Consider the following 19,180-nt stretch of genomic DNA (forward strand, 5'->3'; position numbering starts at 1 on the left):
ATCTCATGAAGTGAGGTGTGTCTGGGCCCATGGGTGCGGGTGAAGGCTGTCTGTGACTCACGTGACCTCTCCCCTCAGTGAGGAGAACACCCCGCTGGACCTGGATGACCACGGCGGCAGAACTTTCCTCCGAGTCCTGCTCCACTTGACGATGCACGACTACCCACCCCTGGTGTCGGGGGCCCTGCAGCTCCTCTTTCGGCACTTCAGTCAGAGACAGGAGGTCCTCCAGGCCTTCAAACAGGTAGCTTGGGTGGCCGTGTGTGCACACACGTGTGTGTACTTGTGTTATTGGTGGTGGTGTCGTCATCTGTCTGAGAGGGTGCTGAGTGCCACTGGTCAATTGCATTCGTTCAGGTTCAGCTGCTCGTTACCAGCCAAGATGTCGATAACTACAAGCAGATAAAACAAGACCTGGACCAGCTGAGATCCATCGTGGAGAAGTCAGAGCTCTGGGTGTACAAAGGGCAGGGCCCCGACGAGGCCATGGACGGCGCATCTGGAGAAAACGAGCATAAGAAGACAGAGGTGGGTGACCACAGGTTAGGTTGCCGGAGGAGATGCGTGGGTCCTGAGAACAAGTGAACGTCCTCCTCTGGTTTTAGGTAAAAATGCAGATGCTAGGATGGGCTGGGATCTCAAGAGGTCTGCTTGTTATCCGGGTGATAGCCATTCTCCTAGGAAGTGCAGCACCAGGTGCCCCTCGCAGACTCACCTGGGCACCAGGTGCCCCTTCCAGAATGAACCTGTTCTCCAGCTATGCCTGGTCCACCATCCTTTCCCAATCAGTGAAATAACATCCATCATGGAGAGCTGAGTGTGAGCAAGTGATTGACTCGGGCATAAACCTAGCAGGACAGCTGGCTAGTGCTAGTGCTCAGTCACTCAGTCGTGTCTGACTCTTTGCAACCTTATGGACTGCTGCCCATCAGGCTTCTCTGTCCATGGGATTCTCCAGGCAAGAATACTGGAGTGGGTTGCCATGCCATCCTCCAGGAGATCTTCCCTACCCAGGGATCAAACCCACGTTTCATGTGTCTCCTGAATTGGTAGGAGGATTCTTTACCACTAGTGCCACCTGGGAAGCCCCATGATGGCCGGAAAACACTGCAAAATTCCTATTCCTTCCGAGATTGTGAGCTAACCCTAACAAATGGACAGGAACCCAAGAGTTGTGCACACCCCAGTCACGTTCGTTTTGGTTCCTAGGAGGGGAATAACAAGTCACAGCAGCATGAGAGCACCAGCAGCTACAACTACAGGGTGGTCAAAGAGGTATGTGCCCTCCCCTGAGCCTTTCCCGTGGTGGGAAGTTTAACAGAGAGAAAGGGACCTCTGAGGTCAAGTGCATAGGTCTTAGTGTCAGGCCTCAGTTCACATCATGTGTGTTTCCTCACCTTGTATGGGGACCACCAGCACCTATACTTCTGAAGGTTTACAATTGAAGGAAGAGTGAAGTGGTAAAGTTATCAATGATTTATCTTGATTGCTGACACATAGTGTCACCAATGAGAACCTTAATTCTTTAGAAATCTTTGCATAGGTTGATTCAAAGTTGAGAGGCTGGAAGCTTGGTGTGTTTTTGTTTGTTTTTTACCCCAGAACAAATTCTTCCCAAGTTTTTGGCAGTGATGCTGAGTCATAGCTTTGTTGTTGTTGTTGTTTAGTGACTAAGTCATGTCCAGCTCTTTTGCAGTCCCATGGACTGTAGCCCACCAGGCTCCTCTGTCCATGGAATTTGCCAGGCAAGAACACTAGGGTGGATTGCCATTTCCTTCTCCAGGGGATCTTCCCGGACCAGGGACTGACTGAACCTGCGTCTCCTGCACTGACAGGCAGATTCTTTACCACTGAACCAACAGGGAAGCCCCCATACCATTTTAGGATACCTGAAAGCATCCCACTTGCTGATGGAGCCATAATCCAGTCGTTAATCTAGAAGACTTGTTCTTAGCCATATGTGGATTTGGTTCAATACAACCAGTAAGGATCCTACAAGTTAGAGAACTTTCCCTCTTACTATGTTCTTAATGGACTGTGATCCCTTTTACCTTCCTGCCCACACCACCCCCTGGCAATCTTTCTTCCAACTATGCTTCCTACTTTTCTGAGATTGATTTTTGTTTCTTACAACTTTTTTTTTCAAACTTTGAGGTATAAGTGACAAAATTATAATATACTTGACAATGTGATAATTTGATATATACATAGTGAAATCATTACCACAATCAAGTTAATTAACACATCCATCACTCACAGAAGTAACTTTTGGAGGATGGTAGGGGGAGATAAGAATGCTTAAGATCTATTCTCTTAGCAAATTCCACGTACCCAGTGAGGTATCAGGAACTGTAGTGGCCAGGTTCCAGGTTAGATCCTCAGAACAGAGATGTGAGTTGACGAGAAACTTTGACCTTTCTTCCTACCAGATTTTGATCCGACTCAGCAAACTCTGTGTTCAAGAGAGCGCATCCGTGCGGAAGAGCAGGAAGCAGCAACAGCGCTTGCTCCGGAACATGGGCGCCCACGCCGTGGTGCTGGAGCTGCTGCAGATCCCCTACGAGAAGGTGGGCATCGCCCCCTCCCTGCAGCCAGACCCCACGGCTGCTGCTCCTAGGGGGCAGGTTCCTGGGTTTTCCCAAAACCTTCACACTTGGGAACGGTTGGTGAAGAAATGAAGCTGATGTGTGATGACTGTCACTGTGAAGCAATCTTAGGTAACTGACGTGAAACAAACAGAGCATGGTAGAAGTACAGTGAAGCCCCCCATAACCTCCCTCCACTTTTAGAACTCTATAAAGAAGGAGGAGTCTGTTCTCTCCTTACTTCCCTGCCAGGCAGCTTGGTCTGAGTACAAAGGTCTGGTGGACAGAGCTGTCTCTGCACGTGGACTTGTACCATACACTTGTTTTCCTTTTTTTAAAGAGTTGTAAAAGCTGTTTATTGTTTTGAATCCAGTGTGTTTTAGAAGAGCTTGTGACATGGCCATCAATAACTCCCCCAGATCACATGTATGATTATGAAATCAGATTAGCGTAAGTGATCAATTATGAACCCCCCCCATCACAGGGACTGCAGTTTTCGACTTTCAGAGCAGGGGGATGAACTGGTGAGTTCAGGAGAGCCAGAGAAAGCTGTCTTCCCACATCAGAGATACTGGATCACCAAAGCTTAATAAGTATGTGCAGTACAGTTTCGTCTGCCTTGTTCCTCAGCCATGCAAGCTATAAATGCATGTGAGAACATAGGACTTGTCAACTCGAAGTCCTCGCTGTGTGCTGACAGCTGGTTAGGTTCGATCTGTTGGATTCGGCTCAGTCTAAGTCATCTTTTCTGTTGATAGAAATTAAGCTACATCTCTCATTTTTCGTGTTAGCATTTGGCATTGCTAGTGATGGGATGGAGGGAAGCAGGATAGCATAGACCTGACAGGGCACTTCTAAAAGCGTTCATTCAGGGCTTCATTGGTGGCCCAGTGGTTAGGAGGACTCTTCTTTCACTCTAGGGAGCATCGGTTCAGTCTCTAGCTGGGAAATTAAGATCCTACATGCAGTGTAGTATGGCTAAAAAATAATAATAAATAAATACAAAGAATAACAGTGTCCAGTAGAACAAAATGAAAGCATTCATTCAAGCTTCTAAAACCCAGAGTGGCATTCTTGGCGTTTCCACTTGATGGATGAGGGGACCGAGGCTGGGGAGTTTTAGAGTTGAGACTTAGGTGCTGGGCTGTTGAATTCCCCAGTGACTCCCAGAGGCTCCCTAGTGAAGTCACCTGAAGGAGGTTCCCTGCCCACTGCTTGCCAGGTACCAGGCCCTGTGCTGAGGCTTTTACATTATTCTCTCATTTAATCCTCAGGACACCCAGAGGAGATAGGTGCCCCATTCTAGATGAGAGGACTGAAGCCAGAGAGGTTTAGAAACTTGTCTGGAAGGCCCAGCTGCACGTAGCAGAGCCTGCTCAGCTCATCTGTGGGAGCCTGGGCCTTGGACGGCTCGCCTTCCACCCCACCTGCTCCTCACTTTCACCCGCTACCCTGCACCTTAGGAAGTTCCCTCCCGAGGCCGTCTCCTCAGTCACGGGGCCTGTGTGAATCTGATAGGTCAGGCTTTTCACCAGCCACAGATAAAAGTACAAGTTTAATCCCTTCAATAGATCAGGGTCTTCAGTAACCTGGAATTAATACAGATGGATGTGGCTGTCATCCAAACTTGGCCAATGTTTGGACTCAAACCAGCAAGTGGATTCGTCTCCGTCTGTGTGAAGAATGTCAGGAGAAAGGTTGCTGGCCTTGGCTTTGCCTCATAGTAACCTGTTTCCTTAATGAGACATTCATTCTCAGAGCAGTGTTGGAGGGACCTATAGGAACCAGATTCAGCTGGAATTGGTGACTCAAAGGCAGAACATTGTGTGTGTATACTTTGTCTGGTTTTTGGATGGATACAGCCATCCCATTGTGTAAGGACAGCGGAGGGACTCTTACTAACAGGTAAGTTCGTGTTATGTCTTTGTGAGCTCCTTGCCCTGTAAAAATCTGCTTTGAAGGGCAGAAGCTTTTAGGTAGCTTGTCTGCCAGCAGATTCCTTTAGTAGGTGAAGAAAGGGAAGAATGCACAGTGGTTCAGGGTTGCTGTGGTGTGTCTCTGTCCCAGACCCTCTGATTTCTTAGAGCTTAGAAACTTTGCCCCTCTCTCTGTAAATGAGAGACAAATCTAATACCTCCTTTGTTGTTCTGAGACTTGCTGTCAGCGTCCTCTTTAAACCTCCTGCTTTGTTCATCTGTCACCCTGGGAGTCTGGGTTCCTTCCATCAGTGTTCCTGGCAGAAGTGTTCTATTTTCTCACAAGGCTGTGGTCTAGATCAGAGTGGGCAGACTGCAGACATGGATCACCTCCAGCCTACCGCCTGTTTTTATATAGCACTAGAGACAAGAATGGTTGCTACGTTTTGTTTTGTTTTCAATTTTAGCTTTATTTATTTTTAATTGAAGGATAACTGCTTTACAGTATTGCGTTGTTTTCTGCCAAACATCAAAATGAATCATCCATAGGTACACATATGTACGTTTTTGAATAGTTAAATTTTTAGGGGTTATATAGGTGTGTGCATAATGTCCTCTGTTTTGTTTTTTGACCCATAAAGCCCTGAAGTATATATCTGGACCTCTAAGAAAAAAGTTTGCTGACCCTTAGTCTAGACCAGTAACAGCAGCTAACATTTAATGAGTCATTATGGTCTAAGCACTTGACATGAATTTTCTCATTTAATCTTCATAACCACAATAGGAAGCGTGTCCTTTATCAGCTCCTTGTTACAGATGAGGAAACCGAAAGGTTAAGTTCCTTGCCCAAGGTCACACAGCTCAGAAGCTGTTCATCTGGCCTAAGGGCCATGCAGCCTGGTGTCAGGGCCTGCATTCCCAACTGCGGCACTCTGCCTCTGAAATGAGGGGATGTATGTGAGGTGACTGAGGAAGATGAAGTGGGCTCTGTGAATATGAGGGGTGATTTCCATTTGGGGAGGCTTCTCGTTTTGTTTTTACTCTTTTAAGTAGTGGCTTGTTTAGAACTGGGTAAAGTAGCAAGTAGTATGCTTACTCCTTGGAAGGAAAGTTATGACCAACCGAGACAGCATATTAAAAAGCAGAGACATTACTTTGCCAACAAAGTCCATCTAGTCAAGGCTATGGTTTTTTCCAGTAGTCATGCATGGATGTGAGAGTTGGACTATAAAGAAAGCTGAGTGCCGAAGAATCGATGCTTTTGAACTGTGGTGTTGGAGAAGACTGTTGAGAGTGCCTTGGACTGCAAGGAGATCCAACCAGTCCATCCTAAAGGAGATCAGTCCTGGGTGTTCATTGGAAGGACTGATGCTGAAGCTCAAACTCCAATACTTTGGCCACCTGATGCGAAGATCTGACTCATTTGAAAAGACCCTGATGCTGGGAAAGATTGAGGGTGGGAGGAGAAGGGGACGACAGAGGATGAGATGGTTGGATGGCATCACCGACTCAATGGACAAGAGTTTGGGTAAACTCCAGGAGGATGGACAGGGAGGCCTGGCGTGCTGGGAGTTGGTGATGGACAGGGAGGCCTGGTGTGCTGGGAGTTGGTGATGGACAGGGAGGCCTGGCGTGCTGCAGGCCATGGGGTCACAAAGAGACAGACACGACTGAGCGACTGAACTGAAAGTAGCAAGAGGTTTCTTTGTTTTTAAATGTCTATCTATTTGGTTGCACTGGGTCTTAAGTACAGCATGTGGGATCTTCAATCTTCGTAGCAGCATGCGGGTTCTTTAGTTGCTGCATGTGGGATCTAGTTCCCTGACCAGGGTCACACCTGGGCCCCCTGCATTGGGAGCTTCGAGTTTTAGCTGTTGGACCCCCAGGGAAGTCCCAGGAGGTTCTATATAATTGTCCTGTCATGGGCCTCTTTGTCGTTCAGTTGCTCAGTCCTGTCTGACTCTTTGCGACTCCATGAACTGCAGCACACCAGGCTTCCCTGTCCATCAGCATTTCCCAGAGGTTGCTCAAACTCATGTCTGTTGAGTCAGTGATGCCATCCTATCATCTGGATCTCTGTCTCCTCTCGCCTTCAGTCTTTGCCAGCATCAGGATCTTTTCCAATGAGTCAGTTCTTCGCATCAAGTGGCCAAAGTATTGGAGCTTCAGTTTCAGTATCAGTCCTTCCAATGAGTATTCAGGGTTGATTTCCTTTAGGATTAACATAGGCATCTAACTCTTTACAAACATTGAGTGTATTTTTTTGAAGTGTAGTTGATTTACAATATTAGTTTCAGGTGTACAGCAAAAGGATTTGGTATCTTTTCAGATTATATTGCATTAAAAGTTATTGCAAGATGATAGCTATACTTGCCCATGCTGTAAAGTGTATCCTGGTTGCTTACTGAGTATGTGTTTTTGATATATGACATGAGAATCTGCTAATCAGCCATGGGAAATGCCTGAGACATACATTATCCTGACTGTGTAAGTAGGAAAGCTAAGTCTTAGGTTAAATCATGTGTCAGGTGATGGGGAAAGGAGTCAAGACAGGTACATCTGCCCCAACTTAGAATCTAGAGTTCCACTTTGCTGTGTTAACTGCTGCCAGCATTTAGGGTGTCCATAGGTTAAGGCAACTTGAAAATGTGTGCCTGAGAGCTGGGAGATGTGCTTATAGCCAGTGATGAAGTTGGCCCCTGCTCTGCTGTCCATCCGTATTTTCAGAAGTAGGAGGTTTAGAAATTTCAGCAATTGCTAGACAGTGAGATCTCAGAGAGTTCCTCTTAGCTTTCATTCTCTATGTCCTTTTTCCCTGATAAAATCATTTCATTTGACTGCCCAAGGCTAGTGGGAGAGAATTCACTTTCCTCCATGAAGCATAGACAAATTTCTGATTTCTCTGCAAGAGTCAGCGGTGCAGCACCCCCCAATGTTTTTATACAGCCAGCCCCTTGAAGCACCCCCCAGAGCCCCACATGAGTTGAGGGGATGGGGGCATCATGGAATCCTGGCCTAGAGATCGCTGCTTTCTCTATCTGACCTTCCCTTGCCAAAGGCCTAGCCGGGTCTTCAACCTGTTTTTCATCTGTCTTCTCCCTCACAGGCTGAAGACACCAAGATGCAGGAGATAATGAGGCTGGCTCATGAGTTTCTTCAGAATTTCTGCGCCGGCAACCAGCAGAATCAGGCTCTGCTCCACAAACATATAAACCTGTTTCTAAACCCAGGGGTAAGACTGGAGGCCTGTCTGGGACTCTGTGCTGGGAGGAGGACCGCAGTGGGTGGAAGCAGGAAGAGAAGAGAACAGCTTGTTCTTTTGCTGTTGTGGCCGCTGGGACTTGTTATGATGCAACCTTCATTCTGATGGGGAACATTTTGATCAGCTCTCAGGAGGATGTGAATACTTTATGGGAAAAAAAGGTAGAAGGAGGGAGGAAGCGGTGGTAGATGCAAGATAAATGTATTTTCTCTTAGTAGCATCCCTCAGTACATCAAACTCCAGCTGTAGCAAAGTACCAATTCTCACTGTCCAGCCACATCCTCCTGAGGTCCTGCATGAAGTTTTCTATGTTTACACAAAACATAATGTGTCCGTGTAAAACATAATTGTGTTACATTTTAATTACATATGTTTTTAATATGTTACATACGTGTTATGCTTTTTTTATAGGAAAATGGTGGTACACTGTACACATTGTTTTTGTATTTTGCCTTTTTCACTTACACATCTTGGGTATCTTTGTAAGTCAGAGATATATAAATTTTTCTCATTGATTTTCATGGCTAAATACTTCCCCGGTGGCTCCGCGGTAAAAGAATCTGCCTGCAGTGCAGGAGATACGGGTTTGATCCCTGTGTTGGGAAGATCCCCTAAAGGAGGAAATGGTAATCCACTCCGGTATTCTTGCCTGGAGAATCCCATGGACAGAGGAGCCTGGTGGGCTACAGCCCATGGGGTCACAAAGAGTTGGACACGACTGAAGCAACTGAGCGCACATGGGCAGAATGGCTGTAACTTTTTTGAAACCATTTCCTTATTAATGGACAGTTCAGCAGTGTCTGATTTTTGGCTCATGAGCAGTACTGCAAAGGACAGCCTTGTACATTAACACACACTCACATGCACACACACAAACACACCTAAGTACTCATCCATACTGCTGGAGCTTTCCAGAGAAAGAACTGCATTGTAGAGTCATCTTCCATCCTTTTCATGTTAATGAAAAGGCAAAAGATGAAAAGGTTAAAGCCCCTTACCTCACACCAGTCATTAAACCTAATAACTCTGTAAGTCTGGATAAAAAGTAGAAAATGAAGCTCCTGAAAAGGAAAACCTGAAAATATCCTCATGACCTTATGGAAGGGAACTTTTCTCACAATGAATGCAAAGAGCACTAGTCATGCAGGAAAATATCAATAAATCAGACTTTTAAAAAAAATCAATGCAGAACTTCCCTGGTGGTCCAGTGGTTAAGCCTTCGCCTTCCAATGCAGGGGGTGTGGGTTTGGTCCCTGGTCAGGAAGCTGTGATCCCATCCACATGCCTCTTGGCCAAAAAACCAATAGATGAACAACAGACGCAAAATTGTAACAAATTCGATACAGACTTTTTAAATGGTCCAAGATAAAAAAATCTTTAAAAAAAAATCAAGAACTTCTATTTGTCAAATGACACTGTAAAGAGTAAGCGAAGACAAGCCCCAGTGAGAGAAAACACTCAGTGTTCAAGTCCAGGAGCAACTTCACTCCCAGTAGAAGCAACAAACTCCAGAAGGTCCGTGAGGAAGATCACAGCCCACTCTTTCAAATGAGCTAAAAACTTTAAAATGGGACGCTCTGCCGTAGAGATTATCCAAATGGCCAACAGCCATCACAAAGCCCTCAACATGGTTCAGCATCAGAGAAATGAAAATTGAGGAAGTTACTTACAACAAATTATGAAATTAAAAAACTGACACTACTCAGTATTGGCAACACTATGGAGTAGCTGTAATGTAGAATGTAAATTGTTAATTTGTTTCAAAGCTGTTTGGGAGTATCTTCCAAAGCCAAATGTATTTGAACTCTGCAACCCAACATTATTCCTGGGTATAAAGCCAACAGAAATGCATACATTTCATTTATCAGAAGACATTTAGAAGAATGTTCAGAGGGACCCTGTTCATCACACATGTCATAAGAACTGTGTCACTCCTTACGCTTAAGACCGGTGGTGGTGGTGGGGATTTAATTGCTAAGTCACTCCCCCGAATGCCCATCAACAGATAAATGCACGTGGTATATTCATGCGACGGAATGTGTGTAGCAGTGATAGTCAACAAGCTAGTAACACATACAACACGGATGACACGATTGCAATTTGAACAAAAGGCAGGTAGAAGAGGATGCTTGAGGTTCAAGACTGGGCAAAACTAATCTGTGGTTGTGGAAGCCAAAATAATTGTTAAACTTGGAGAGAGCGGGCCATAAAGGGGTCTATTTTGTTCCTTGGTCTGGGTGCTGAGCTTCCCTCTGAAATTCATTCAGCAGAAAACTAATGATGTGTTTACTGTCCTGTGGTTTTATTACACATGATTGAAAAAGCTGAGTTAACAGGAACACCCTACAGAAGCAAGGATGGAGAAAGATGCTCTCGCGGGGCTGAATGCCCCTGCCTGTGTTGGGATAGACTCTTTCTCGCCTCGCCCTTCCTTTGATCCTGTCTCTGTGCCCTTGCTCTCGCGTCAGATCCTGGAAGCCGTCACGATGCAGCACATCTTCATGAACAACTTCCAACTGTGCAGCGAGATCAACGAGCGGGTCGTCCAGCACTTTGTTCACTGCATCGAGACTCACGGTCGAAATGTCCAGTACATCAAGTTCCTGCAGACGATTGTCAAGGCTGAAGGGAAATTCATCAAGAAGTGCCAAGACATGGTCATGGCCGAGGTGACAGCTATGTATTTCTAAATACCTTCATCCGATGTTCTCAGGGACTTACAAATTATTTAATTTTATTTGTATAACCTGGCACCGTGTCCAGGGGCCATTAAAAAAAAAATAATGTATGTGTGTGCACGCACAAGTGTGTGTGATCTTGTGTGTGTGAGCTTAAACTGTAGAAACAGCCAAGAATCCAATCTACTTTTTCATAGCAATAAATCTATTTTAAGGATCGTTGGCTAGGATTCTTCTGAGAGAGTAAAACAGCCCAAGAAAATTGAACCAAAATACATTGAATTGAGATTAAATGTGGATAGAATCCTTTGAGCCAAAGAAGTTCTTCTTGTGAATTCTATAACTTAAAAAAATTATCCACCTAATTAACTAGCTGGGAATATTGTTGGTTGATGCTTTATGAGAAGCTGGTCAGTAGAATCGGGGCAAAGTCCCCCTTGGGTCTCTGTCAGACGTCAGTGCCCATGGATGCCGTCTGTCCCAGGAGGGTCCTCTGTCACCCTCGGGACTTCAGCTTCTGTAGGTGCTTGCTGTCATCTTTCCATCTTTAAAAAATAAATGGAATCTCAAGTAAATCCAGCTAACACCTGGAGTTGTGGTCTTATCTACATATATGAGTTCAGTGAAAGATGGTATAGTGTCGTTAAAAGTGTTGGCTTGACCTGGGATACACATGTCTTCTGGTCCATGTCCCAGGCTGCGTGATTCAGGATTGAGAAACTCACAGGCTAGTTAAATGAGATAAAGATGACAGTGATAGCTACCATTTATTGGAATGGCTGCTCCAGTTGGTATTGTAAGCTATTGTGGGAACATTCTCAGAGTTCATAAAGGTTAGCTGTTATTAAGTGAATAATATTGACCGTATTTATTTTGACTTCTGTGTCAGCCCTTTTTGGATCTTTCATATTTCATGCAGTGCTGAACAATTTCAACACTTAATTCTTAAGTAGATTAATGAGAACCCCCAGTCCCCAGCAGACAAGTTTTATGAATAGAAATGCCTTGACTCTTTGAGTGCTGAAAGGAAGGTGTATCTTACTTAGAATTGGATTATTTGTGATTGTGAAGAAATAAGGCAGTGTATGAAAGAGCTGTAACAAAAATACAAAGCGTGAAAGGAGATGGGAACATTTTTAAAAAGAAAAAAAAAATCATAGCCCAATAATTAGGGGAAATACAAGGGCAGGCTTGAAATCTACATTTTGCTTGATACATGAATGCTGGTATGTAGACTTTCTCTTCCCCTAATAATGTTTAGGACTGCTGTGATATTTTTATATCTGAATGAAAATGCTGCTGCTGAATTTTTTAGTTGTTTAGTAATAAAAATGAATGAAGTGTAGATGAGTTCAGTAATATAAATGCAGCTGGATTTGGAAGGTAAATGCTGACAGAACCTCTCTTTCTGTGTGAATAGATTTCTTTTTTAATGCTTCCCCCATCCCAGCAAGCTTGTGCTATAAACAAGTCTCACTCTCTCACTGATCACAGCTGGTTAATTCAGGAGAGGATGTCCTCGTGTTCTACAACGACAGAGCCTCTTTCCAGACCCTGATTCAGATGATGAGGTCCGAGCGGGACCGGATGGACGAGAACAGCCCCCTCATGTACCACATCCATCTGGTGGAGCTCTTGGCCGTGTGCACAGAGGGCAAGAACGTCTACACGGAGATCAAATGCAACTCCCTGCTCCCACTGGATGACATTGTCCGCGTGGTGACCCACGAGGACTGCATCCCCGAGGTGAGCGACTGCGTCCCCAGGGTGGGTGGGCTCTGACTCTCCACATGGTGTGGGGCGGGGGGGTGCGGCTGGATGGGAGCTGACCCAGGTGGGACCTCACAGCTTTGACACCCACGGCTCACTTAGCTGTGAGACTTCCAGTGGCCAAAACAGCATCCTCTTGAGCCTTGATTTTGTGTGAGAGGGATGACAGGGGAAGTAAATCTTTTTGTCTCCTTGAGAAAGAACAGGAAACTGCTGCAGTCATCTCACCTGTTGAAACAGGAGCGTTGAGCTGAACGGACCTCTCAGAAATGAGATGAACGGTGGCTAGGGAGACAGTTCACACCAGTGTAAAACTTAATAGGTTTATTCTTTAAAACAAAAACTTGCGATGCAAAAATCATGAATGACAGCTTTAAAATATTCAGGAACAGCAGGTAACCAGTAAGAAATGGAAAGTAATCTACAATTTTACCACCCATAATAAATACCTGTTAGGTTTTTAGTAAATCCTTTCAGCTTTTGTTTTCCCTATTCATATACATTAACTAGTAACAAAAAAAATGGATCATGCAATATATATTTTTGTTCATGTTTTAAAATATATAGTATTAGTTTATATTATTAGTATATATACATATGCATTTATATGTGTGTGTGTGTGTGTGTAGAGAGAGAGAGAGAGAGAGCGTGCGCATATTTTCAGCTTCCTTGGTAGCTCAGGTGGTAAAGAACCAGCCTGCAATGCAGGAGACCGCGGTTCGATTCCTGGGTTGGGAAGATCCCCTGGAGAAGGGAGAGGCTCCCCACTCCAGTGTTCTTGGGCTTCCCTGGTAGCTCAGACGGTAAAAAATCCACCTGCAATGCAGGAGACCTGGGTCCAATCTCTGGGTTTGGAAAGATCCCCTGGAGAATGGCATGGCAACCCACCTCAGTATTCTTGCCTGGAGAATCCCGTGGACAGAGGAGCCTGATGGCTACAGTTTATGGGGTTGCAACAAATCAGACACAACTGAGCGACTGAGCACAGCACAGCATAGATTATGTAGTATATATTAAATATATACTGTTTTTAGACTACTTTTTGGAAAAGTTATTGCGTTTTGGCAGGGTGAACACTTAGAAGTGCTGTGTCATGCAAGGTGCATTTCTTTTGACTTGACAGTGTGAAGTGCCTTCCAGCAGTTTGACCTCAGCGGCCCCACACCACAGAGCTCTTATCACTCCAAATCCTGCCAGCTCTTATTGTTGTTATGCCCTTTATTATTTATTATTTTTCAGTCTGGAGGCTGTATAGTGATACCTCATAGTGGTTTTAATTTCTGTCTTCTTGATTACTAAATGAGATTCAGCCCCTTTCCATATATTATTTTTGATATTTACTATTCCTTTAAGTAAATATCAGATCACATTTTTTGCCCCTTTTTCCCATCTTACACGCAGAGATCTGTAAGAATTCCTTGTGGAGATATGCATTGCAAACAGCTTCTCTCCAATTGTGTCATTTAACTCTTGTAACAGAGCCATTTCATGAGTAGAAATTCTTAACTTTAATGTAGTCAAACCTGGCCCTCTTCTGTGGTCCCAGTGTTCTGTTGCATTCTTCACCTGGAAGTCAGGAACATCTTCTCTTCCAAAAGCTTTGTTTTCAGATGTCATCTTGGTGAATTTTGACCATCAAAAAGCCATAGAGATTCAGTGGCCAAGAGAAAATGGAATGGCCATCTTGGTCTGTCCTTGTCATTGTTAATTTGAGGGAACTAGTCAGTCCCACATGTCCTATGAATAAGTTGATTTTTACAGAAAAATCTGTTTCTCTTTTTCAGGTTAAAATTGCCTACATTAACTTCCTGAATCACTGCTATGTGGACACGGAAGTGGAAATGAAGGAGATTTATACCAGCAATCACATGTGGAAATTGTTTGAGAATTTCCTCGTCGACATCTGCAGGGTAAGGCTTTCTGGAACTACGGAGACAGGGGAAGGGGTATGTGTGGGTCTGCGTCTCCCTGTGCAGACGTAGGGATGACAGTCACGTCATTGCAACTTGCTAGTTGGTGGCACAAGGAGATACCTGGCTCTTTTACCGCGTCTTATTTCTTTTGATCTTTTACTCCTAGCTTGAGAATAGATTTTATTCATCAAGCTTCAGGGAGGGTAGGTTATTTCGGTTTTCATTTCATCCTTTATGGATTGATTTGGGAATGATAATCTGGGACATATTAAAATCAGATATATAAAGTTTTGTCTTTTTTGACAATGAGTCTCTCCTCGAAGGACACCTTCCTGAGTGTGAGCATTTATCTCCTAAGATCTGGTGTCAAGGATCCTTCAAATCACATCGCTTTCCCACCTATTGCTTTCCTGACCCAGCCTTCGGGATGGCTTCAGTAGTCTTGATTTGGTTTTGCAGTGACCTTAATACATGTTTGAAAGCCATGGGACTATACCCTCACAAGACACATCATGGATTTAATAGGAGTTGTGTGGTGGTCAGGTTGGGGGAAAGTAACTCAGTCCTTCACAGAACAATTGTGAAATGAATCCCAATTTCAGAAACATTGTGATACTAAAAAGGAAAAAAAAAAGTGCATTGTAGAATCATAGAATGTGGCATTTTCTCCTGACTGTACCATTACCAGTATAAATACAAGGAACCTACAAGAACTTAATTTCCTTCTAATCAGGACTGTGTTTAATAATACCCTAGTGTTGGCATCACAGATATATATTGTTGTTCAGCAGCCCAGTCATGTCCGACTGTTTGCGACTCCATGGACTGCAGCACGCTGGGCCTCCCTGTCCCTCAGCATCTCCCGAAGTTTGCCCAAGTTCATATCCATTGCATCAGTGATGCCATCCAGGCATCTCATCCTCTGACACCCTCTTCTCCTTCTGCCCTTGATCTTTCCCAGCATTAGGGACTTTTCCAGTGAGTTGGCAGATCGCATCAAGTAACCAAAATACTGGAGCTTCAGCTTCAGCATCAGTCCTTCCAATGAGTATTCAGGGTTGATATACATATATATATATAATTTAAATATGTATATATTTTCATCTCAAGCTCTTCCTCGTCTTTTAATCCCATAAATCTAGGGGTTTGGCTTGAAATGGAAATCCTGCTTTGATTCTTTAAATCAGGACTCAACAAAGTTTTCTGTGAAGCCCCAGATAGTAAACATGTTTGGCTTTGTGGGCCGTGTGGTCTCTGTCACAGCTACTCAGCTCTGCTCTGGTAGCGTGAGAGTGACCACAGTAGTATGTAAACAGATGGGCATGGCTGGGTTCCAGTAAAACTTCATTTATAAGAACAGCCACCAGCCCTTAACTTGGCTTATCCCTGCCATAAGTTGTTAAAAAATGCTTTAAAATTCATTGCTGACTTCACTTTTGAATGTGTCTACCCACTGCTCATCACTGGACTTAGAACATGACAGTTAATAAAATTTGATGGTTTTACCCTTCATAATTTTCAAAATTATATATCTGATTTTATATCTCCAATTAGAGGGCTAATGAGTTTGGTAATAAAATGGGTGTTAAATATTTGGGGAGAATTCCCCGGTAGTCCAGTGGTTAGAGTTCTCGCTGTCACTGCCAGGGGCCCAGGCTCAGTCCTTGGTTGGGGAAGTGAAATCCCACAAGCTGCGTGTTGTAGTCAAAAAAAAAAAAAAAAAATTGAATTTCTTGAACCTGTTCTTCTAAATGTGTAATTGTATTCTAAGCAGCAAAATTATCTAAAGTCCAGGTGAAACCTGAAGTTTCCCTTCACCCCCAAACTTACACAGACGGTTATTCTGAGTCACAGCCCACTCTTTTCAGCAGTCCTGTGGCTCAGTAGAGTTTTCACTGAATTGAAAGGAGTGTTGTAGGTTTGGAGAATATCATGCCCAGTGGACTCAGTGGTAATACTTGATTAAGTATCTTGATGATATGCATTAGTTACGTATGACCTAGAGAAGAATGACTTAAACAGTTTACTTTTAGGGTACCTAGAGGCAACGGTAGGTATTAAGCCTATAATGCCTTTGGGGGCTTTAGACTGGCCACAAGTTGGTAGGAATTAGGAAGTGATGGCCTTGTAGGTCCCATGCCAACTTTAATGTTTTATAATTCTTCACCATGATATCCAAGCTCATCTGTTTCTCTTTTACCATGATTCTTTTTTTTTTTTTTTTTTTTTATCATTGTTCTCTTTTATTTATTCATTTGTTTTTATATTTTGGTTGCACCACACATGGCATGCTGAATCTTACAGGGATCAAACCCATGCCCCCTGCATTGGAACCATGGAGTCTTAACCCCTGGGCCACCAGGGAAGTCCCTAATTGTTCTCTCTTAGGAGGAGGAATACTGACTTGCAGGCTTTTGCCTTTCCTTTGTTAAGGGTAATTAGCAGAAATAGTCATCGATTTCTTAATTTTACAAGGAACTTGCGGGGTTTGGTATAAGGTCTAAAGCGTTGACTTGTCCTCCAGGCCTGTAACAACACGAGCGACAGGAAACACGCAGACTCGATTCTGGAGAAGTACGTCACCGAAATCGTCATGAGCATCGTCACCACGTTCTTCAGTTCTCCCTTCTCAGACCAGAGTACAACTCTGCAGGTAAGAAGTACGAACAGAGATGCAGGTAACTCCCAGGAGATCCTCGGCAGACGGACTTGGTGCTGATTCTGGAGTGAGCGGCTGCGGATGAGCCAGCCCTCCGTGAAGCATTAATAACAGATGCTTCTCTCTTCGTGGAGGATGGTTTTTACAGGAATTGCGTGGATAATGAAGTAGCTGAGAATGTTTTTCTGTATCAGATGGTTCTATGGCTATTGATTTTTTTTCCTGAAAATGCCTTCTTTTTTCCCCCTCTTTAATCTTGTTGATTCCTTACCTCTAACCTTAGAAAGACAAGCAGCTTTCAAATGAGTGGTAGCATGTTAACACTTTTTAAGAAAATTATGTATTTTTTTTTCTTTTGGCCACACTGGGTCTGTGTTGTTACACATGGGCTTTCTTTAGTTGCTGTGCTCGGGCTTTTCATGGTGAGGGGGCTTCAGTAGGTGCGTGCGTGGGCTCAGTGGGTACAGCTCCTGGGCTCTAGGGCACAGGCTCAGTAGTTGCGGTGCACAGGCTTAGTGACTGTGTGGCACGAGGGATCTTTGCAGACCTGGGATGGAACCCATATCCCCTGCATCGGCAGGCAGGTTCTTCACCACTCGACCAGTAGGAAAGTCCAACACTTAATAAACATGTCTGGGAGTCTCCATTATAAGCCCACATGTGTGCCTACAGTTCATCAGAAGGGGTTACGTGGCCAGCAGGAATGAGACGTCCTTGAGCCTTGATACTGTGGCTACCACCTCCCACCAGCCCCAGCATGTGCTGATCACTGGTGCCCCCTGGAGTTGTGCAGCAGCCCTGCAGGCTGATGGTCAGTGTACTTAGGAGTTTCAAACATGTGAATCCCTGGACCTGGGAGATGTTTTCATTATTCTTGGAAAAGTCGCTCTTCTTTCTGTAACTGAGGTCTGGGTCATTGGCCGTGGGAGTCTTACTGCGAGTCCATGTACACAGCCTGCAGGATGAAAACAGGACTTGGTCTCCAGTGGCCAGAAGAGCAGCAGTAACCATCCTTGTCATGCATATAGATGGAGGGTGTCCTGGGGTTGATGCGTGGCCCAGGCTGGTTGAATTGTAGACAGATAACCTTAATTAAGGTAAATTCTCCAAGAGGAGAGTGATTCATGGTCAGTATGATATCACTGGAACATTTATTAGAAACCGCTATTCTGTTACTCATGCAGAGGAGTTCATATTAACTTAGTACTCGTGGTATTATCCCCATTTTTGAGGTGAACAAATTGAGGCTCAGGGGATTAAATTACCATCCTTAACCATGGTCACCACTGCTAATTGCAGAACCATGATTTCAACCCAGATCTGTCTGACTCTAAAACTTGAATTCTGGAATTTTTAGTGAGATGTGTTTTGTTAGGAATTGTTGGTAACCTGGTATTTAATTTAGCTTCTTTGCTAGCCTTCGGTTATCTCTAAAGTGTCATTAAGTAAGAATGCCACCTTTAGAATACCTGTGGATGGTTTTTGTGTCATTGGGGAATAAGAACTTGCTAGATCCCAAGCACATGAGTTGTTAGAGCCCAAAATGTGCGCCTTACCAAGAGCCATTCTACTCAGAGCCAACTGCTTTGGTTAATCAGGATGAACTTGCTTCTCTTGTAATTAAAAGTGACCATTGCTGTGAGGCAATTCCCATTCTCCTAGAGACTGTGAAACAGTGTTGCAAAAGCAAATGTCAAGCTCAGCCAGTCAAAGTAATTGGAAACCATTGAAACTCCAATACTTTGGCCACCTCATGCAAAGAGTTGACTCATTGGAAAAGACCCGGATGCTGGGAGGGATTGGGGGCAGGAGGAGAAGGGGACGACAGAGGATGAGATGGCTGGATGGCATCACAGACTCGATGCACATGAGTTTGGGTGAACTTCGGGAGTTGGTGACGGACGGGGAGGCCTGGCGTGCTGCGATTCATGGGGCCGCGAAGACTCAGACACGACTGAGCGACTGACCTGAACTGAGACAGGAATTTGTGTTTAGTGTGTTTGGTCTTGGTCCCCGTTCTCTCCTTCCATTGCCTTTGCTCTGAAACCACGTTTAACCCAATTATTAGGCAGTGGGGGCCAGAGAAATCAACTTCAACCTTTCACGTCCGGAGCGAGGCCCCGGCTATCCAAGTATAATTAAAATACATAGTCCAAGCTGGATTTCTAGAATAATTATTTTGAAGCAATACTGTTTCCGAAGCTGTCCTCACCTGTCTTATTTGCTGAAAAGCCTGCGTCTTGTTTCCTCAGCTAGATTTGTACCTTCATCCTTCCTTCCTCCCATCTTTTGTATCTTCCCTTCCTTTCTTTAGCCTGTGTTTCTGGGGGAGGAAAATGGTGGACTTGGAGTTTTGTTGCATTTAAGGCACCAGTGAAATGTCCAAGGGGCGGCTGG

At 44.4% G+C, this 19,180-nt stretch overlaps 1 protein-coding gene across 7 annotated transcripts in view; it reads left to right on the top strand.

Moving 5' to 3' along the window:
- Positions 1-19,180, top strand: part of ITPR1 (inositol 1,4,5-trisphosphate receptor type 1) — a 352,733-nt gene that overhangs the window by 187,171 nt on the left and 146,382 nt on the right. For 6 of the 7 annotated variants that reach the window (XM_027522186.1, XM_027522187.1, XM_027522188.1 and 3 more), the window contains 9 exons: positions 79-244; positions 358-528; positions 1,210-1,275; positions 2,430-2,567; positions 7,608-7,733; positions 10,232-10,432; positions 11,936-12,187; positions 13,996-14,121; positions 16,649-16,777. In XM_027522186.1, coding sequence (XP_027377987.1) covers positions 79-244; positions 358-528; positions 1,210-1,275; positions 2,430-2,567; positions 7,608-7,733; positions 10,232-10,432; positions 11,936-12,187; positions 13,996-14,121; positions 16,649-16,777 — 1,375 coding nt within the window. The remainder of the gene's footprint in view (positions 1-78; positions 245-357; positions 529-1,209; positions 1,276-2,429; positions 2,568-7,607; positions 7,734-10,231; positions 10,433-11,935; positions 12,188-13,995; positions 14,122-16,648; positions 16,778-19,180) is intronic. The other variant, XM_027522189.1, reaches the window with a different exon arrangement.

The sequence above is a fragment of the Bos indicus x Bos taurus genome, chromosome 22, assembly GCF_003369695.1.
Source record: "Bos indicus x Bos taurus breed Angus x Brahman F1 hybrid chromosome 22, Bos_hybrid_MaternalHap_v2.0, whole genome shotgun sequence".
NCBI classification, from domain to species: Eukaryota; Metazoa; Chordata; class Mammalia; order Artiodactyla; family Bovidae; genus Bos; species Bos indicus x Bos taurus.